At 36.4% G+C, this 6,000-nt stretch overlaps 1 protein-coding gene across 1 annotated transcript in view; it reads left to right on the top strand.

Annotated features, from left to right (window-relative positions):
• Positions 1 to 542: 542 nt before the first annotated feature.
• Positions 543 to 6,000, top strand: part of IQCH (IQ motif containing H) — a gene marked incomplete at its 5' end in the record, with an annotated part of 68,354 nt that continues 62,896 nt past the window's right edge. Inside the window, 3 exons of the mRNA XM_008947260.1 lie at positions 543 to 659; positions 986 to 1,083; positions 1,430 to 1,544. Of these exons, the coding sequence (XP_008945508.1) occupies positions 543 to 659; positions 986 to 1,083; positions 1,430 to 1,544 (330 nt within the window). The remainder of the gene's footprint in view (positions 660 to 985; positions 1,084 to 1,429; positions 1,545 to 6,000) is intronic.

Here is a 6,000-nt window from a genome sequence, read left to right as displayed (position 1 = left end):
GCGGGCTGCGCGGCCTGAGGCTGAGGGGCTGGGAGGGCTCGGCCTGAGGAGGGAGCGGCACTTCTGGATCGTTTGGGGATCATTTCGGGTCGTGTCTTGTGCTTTGTAAACGTTACGGCCCTTAGAGTAACGAGACATTGAACTTTTTTTTTGGGTTAACGCAGCATAAATACACAATTTTGGGCTGACATGGTCTCTTCACTGTCTCTACTTTCCAGCGCCTCGTTAATACTTTGAAGATTCCTCCATCGTGAAGCCAAGAGGGATGTTTGAAATGTATAAATTTCGGCATTCTTTGGCAAAGGACCTCACTTCTAAAGTTTATGGCCTTTTTGTTTTAAAATTGTTTTTTCACGTTTTCCACAATCAATGATTTTAAAGTCATTGGCTTTGTATTCTCTTACTTAAAAAAGCACAGAAGAATGGAGAATCATATGTATTTTCCCCTGTATTTAGGAAGCGTTTAATTTGGGTTAAATCCAGCTACATAATCCCATGGGGTTTGGTTACAGGTATTATTCTTCTCATAACTCCCTTTCTAGGTTCAAGAAGACACTCGGAAGCTTAAAGTTAAAAATATCAACGTGAAAGGCAACGTAGAAGTTGTGAATATTAGTGACCTCAAAACAGCGACTGAAAGAGCTGATCTTGGGCTCAGAGTAAGTAAATTTGAGCAGATCCAGAAGACGATTCAGTTTTTGAGATTCAGTAATTCCCTTAGAGTACATGGGGCTGTGTATTTGTCACCCTGCAAGGTGCCTTCCTGATTGGAAGGATGGGATTCAGAATGATGACTTCCTTTTTGAGGTTATCAGAATTCTCTGATCTTGTGCCCATTAGCCAAAATCAGACATAGTCTGACAGAAACACAGTCTATCAACTTTTCAGTCAGAGGTCTGGATTGCTAAATTAACTGTGATTAATAAATGTAATATCCCTCATACCTTTGTAATAGTCTAAGCATTATTTTTTCCCCCTCTAACAGAAACATGCTGAAAATTATTTAAATACTGTAAACAGACAAGTGTTAACTATTTCTTCTGCTGTTAATAAAGAAGTACATTCAAAAGAACCCCCTAAATGGTAAGTGAAAGAGTTGTTTTATCACAGAGAAAAACACAGTGAACAAGACAGAAAAACTGTGGTTTCAGAATCTTGTAAAGCAAATGGGAGTATTGGCCCAAATGAGATTATTTGGATCATTTGCTATTTTGGTTTGATTTTAAGTTAAAAAAACAATACACAAGTAAATGCAGTTCTAAGTATCCACAGCAACCTTTTGCTAACTCCTGTGATATTTTTTTGCTAAACATAAATTTAAATAAAAATACAGTCTTCTGGATTCAACCAGCTGGAAGCAGTATGAGTTTAAGAGGGAAAATCAAAGTAATTTTTTTAAAACCTCACTGTTTGTTACTTTCTACATCAGGGGCCCTCATTTTGGTGCTGCTCAGAGACAGCTTGTTTTACCACGAGTACCTGTTGAGCCAGTGACTGTCCAGGCATGCAGCAAACCAGCACCACGCCTTTCTCAGAGTTCACAGGTCTGAAATAGCATACTACTACTAATTCTGCCAGAAATCATGTTAAATGAGTAGACTGCTGCCTTGTAGGTCACCAGCTGACCCCATCATGTCACATTCTCACTCCACATGGATTCAGTTTTTGATCATACATCATCTATGACTGGAAGTGTTCAAAAATCCTCAGTAGGATGAGTGAGCTGGGAGGCAGGAGCCTTCTCCCAGCCTCACAGTCCAGATTAAATTGAATTTAAGAAGGACTTCAGTATTCATCATGGGTGCATCCACAAGCCTTTGATTCAGTTTTTCCTCCCACAAATATATTATTAAAGAGTCCTGAAGCTCAAGTGTTGATTCTGCTTTAAGGCCCCAGTCCTGCAAATACCATGTAGTTAGCTGGGATTCTGCAAGTAACATCTTTTGGAAAAAAAAAGAACTAATATTGGTATAGCACGAGCACAGATATAAATGTTTGTGGTCTCTGAGACTATCAGTGGTTCTTTTTTTTTAATTCTTGCAGAAAAGATTGGCAAATTGTGGGGAAAACTTGTTCATGGGTAGATGCTTCTATGATGAATACAGGGTTTCTCCTTGAAATCTGATTATTTTTTTTCTGGTTTTATAAATGAAATTCTTGGAAAATCATTTAAAGCCTTCTTAAAATGTTTGTATCTGAGGTGGTTTTGCTATTCTTTTTTGTTCTAAGCTGTGAATTTTGACTCCTGTACTCAAGGTGGTTTCCTCAAATATATTTCAAAAACAAGAGTAATTAGCTGGGTTGAAAAATACCTGTTGCCACAATTTTGGGTTATTACTGTTGAAATCCAAGGGAGTTTTGAGTGAGAGAAAACCTTAACAAGCAGCTTTCTGTAGTTCTAAGATTGTTACCAGGAAGTAGGGATTGAAGCAACTCATAATGGTATAATCAGAATAAGCAGCCTAACATTTATATTGCTTCTCAGCTTTGTAAAAGAAATCCCAATATAAAGCAGCAGTAAAATATTTCTTACTCTTGAAATGACAGATAATGTGCAGTGAGAGCTCTGATTTCTTTTTCCAGACCCTATTCCAACCCTGTCCTCGATGAATACATTTATATTGTGAAGAGAAAAAAAATTATAATCAAAGTTCAGCTACTCTGTAAACTCTGTGATTTGTGGTCTGTCACCCTTTCATGTGCACCAATGAGCTTAATTTACTCTGGAGCACATGCTCTGTCCTGCCTTGACTTTCTCTTTGCCTTCTCATTTCTGTTAGCTATGGCATCTGCTTACAAATGAATACCTAGTGACAATCACCTTGCCCTAATTTCCCATTATCAAGAAAATGGAAAACAGTGCTGTTTTGCCAGCTGTTCTGCATGAAGAAGAAGCTTTTATTATTAAATAGTTGTGGAATCCAACTGGCAAATTATCACCTACAATTCCTTACTTCCTGTCTCCTCTGTACTTGTAGAAACAGTTTATTTTTTTTTTTTAAACCTACTTTGGTGGTGTTCAAAATTCCTTTCCACTCAAAAGAACTATTAGTGGGCCAAATAGTTTTCCATTTGCAGACAGAATTTCCAGGTACATAAACCTGAGGAATTCAACATTTCAACACGTAGAGGTTCTCAGAGAAAGAATAATTCACAGAGTAATATTTTTGTGCTTTGCAGTCCATAGTATGCTGTGCAAGGGTAGAAATGGGGCATAAGCTGTGCTTGTAGTAGTTAGGAGGAAGCAAGGTTGGAGTCAAATAAGCACAGATGCTGTTTTCACATGTGGAATGCTTGTCATATGGGAAATAGCTTGCCCACAGGTGTCAGAATAGGCTTAGAATTATTGTTTACTCACACATACAGTATTTCTGAGTCACAGTAGCAGCAGGATAAGACTCTGCAAATTTAGTTCACAGGGGGAATTGTGAAGCACATTAACCCCCTTTCCCCCCCCACTATTTATTGTAGTTGGATTTCTTCTAATAATAAACCTTGAGAGCCATAAAGAGGTGTCTTCTTCATGCAATAATTGCAAAGCTTCTGTTTAGTTGTGTACAAGTTCAATTATTTTTGTTATCCATAATTGGTAAGTGTATAAGTTGAACTTTTTAATCTTTTTTTTTTTTAGACATACTTGATTGAAAACATAGAAACAGATGTTTGTGCAGCTTTGGGTTTTGTTTAAGGTTTTATAAAATTTTTGTTTGCTTATTTTTTGGTTTCTTTTCCTAAAAGTTACTGACTTCTTGTGTGCATTCAGAATGTCACAGAAAGTAGTATTCTCTCATCATTAATAGAATGAAAGATGTAAATGGAATGATGTTTCTAGAAGGCTCTAGAATATGCAAAGAACACAAACATCTAGACATGAAAAGTGGTTTATTTACTGATTATCCAGATTGTTTCAAAGGTTAATAAAATGTAGTCCATTCACAAAGGAATTGGACTCTATTAGAAACCAGGCACCACGTGCATCTGCAAAACAGAATTACATAGTGAATCAGATTTATTGCCTTACTCCATGATAAAAATGCCTTCCCCTCTGAAATGACTTTTGTGTTGACATAGAACAAGGTTTGAACCACTTAACTGAACATATCAACCTGTTCTGTACACTCCACATTAATAATTAGTGCAATAATTTTAATTCTACCTGAGCATTATTAGCAATAAAGCACTGTTGGCCCTGCTGTTCTCGTCCTTTTCTTATTCTGCACCAAAATGGTTCAAGATAGCTTGAATTGAAGACTTTGGATAATACAGATGGATGTAGAATATAGATGGAAGAGACAATCTGCTCCAGCTCCTGCATATGTACAGTTGTCACTTGCCATACCTCTGAGCTGACAAAGCAATTTTTATCAGGATTTCTTTATTAAGCATTTCAATTCTTGTTATGCTGTGTGGAATCTGCCACTTCAGCATTGATCATTTCCCTGTCGGGCTGAGCAGGGAGTCTGCATTGTGAATCATCTCCTATTTTAATTGAGAAGGTTCTCAATTTCCCCCCAATTCTTGTTTAATAGCACAAGCAGTTTCCTTTCTGTACAGCGGTGTGCTGTAGTAATAAAATAAATACCACAAAATCACTGATGAGGTGAAAATTGAACTTTCTGTCTCTGTGCAGCCATGTGGGTAAAAGAGTAATTGGCTTGGATAATAACTTCTGTTTTTACAAACCCAAATCTAAATGAGCATCTCATTGATACATCTGCTTGTAATTACTATCAAAAGAAGATAATATATTGTGCAGATAAATAAATGAAACTATTGTTAGTGCCTTCACAAACTAATAGAATTGTTTAATAGTTCAAATAGACATCTAATGGTTCTTCAACTTTTTATGGCACATTTTGCTTGCCAAAAAATAGAATTTTCATATATTTATTTTTATGTTTGCACAACAGAAGTATCAGCAGAGAGTTCTTGGGTATAAATATGTTTAGTTGGATCTTATTATATAAGGGAGCTTTTTGTATTCCCATATCCATGCCATGGGAATTAAGCACATACCCCACCAGCCCCCCAGCTCCTCTAAATTACCTTAACTCTGTTGGTTTCTCTAGTGATACATTAATTTCTGCCATTTGAGGGTTATTCCTTATTCAGCATTGGTTGGTAAATAAACCCTGTTGAGTGCAAAGTCTAGGCAGCAATAGTATTGCAATAAAAGTATTGGGAGATAAAGATCCAAGTGTAAACTGAAGCACATGTGCTGAGCTGAGCCAAAATGTCTTCACCTTAAGAAATTTCTCCTTTAGTATAAATATATGGCATCTCTTCTGGCTTTTATAGAAAAAGTATGTGCTTTAAATACTTATTATAACAAGAAGAAACTTTAAAAGCCTTTTTACATCCCTTGGAATTTAAATAATATTACTTTTTATTAGCAAAATAGGTGAATCCATTCCATGTAGATAACACAGTACATTAAGAAACTACTATGTTTTAATTCTTATTACTATAAGGATGTTTTATTTCCTCATTTATTTCTAAGCAAGCTTTACATATAAGCACCAAGTCAATGAGCCATAACTGATCCAAAGAAGCTGTTCTGGTCCATCAGGTCAGTGATTCCTGAATTAAAGTCCCTGGCAAATGTAGACAAGGTAGATTGGGTTGTTATCATCTGTGGGAAGGATGCACATATAACACCCTCACAACAGGTAGGGTGTGTGTAAAATGTTTGTTATAACACAGGTAAAGGGAATTCACAAATGAATGATGTTTATTGAGTGAGTTAAAGCTGATTGTCCTTTGCTCTCAAAACTGAGCTCAGTGTGCAAGTTTTTCTGGAATTTCAGAGCTTGTAATGGAATCAATTGAAGAAATTCTGGCAAAAGCATGCATATGAAGAGTAGTTGTATGTCTTGTTAAGTTTTCCATCTAATCAGAAGACACTTCATTGTTCACCTAGTTCTGTGTGGGTAGTCAAATAACGTTAATTTTTATCATAATTTTTTCAAATTTATGAACATATTAGCCAGTTCCTGCTGC

Source organism: Merops nubicus, unplaced genomic scaffold (genome assembly GCF_000691845.1).
Source record: "Merops nubicus isolate BGI_N331 unplaced genomic scaffold, ASM69184v1 scaffold15519, whole genome shotgun sequence".
In the NCBI taxonomy this organism is placed as follows: Eukaryota; Metazoa; Chordata; class Aves; order Coraciiformes; family Meropidae; genus Merops; species Merops nubicus.
Note: the sequence above shows the minus strand (reverse complement) of the source record. Positions and strands in the feature narration are given on the sequence as shown.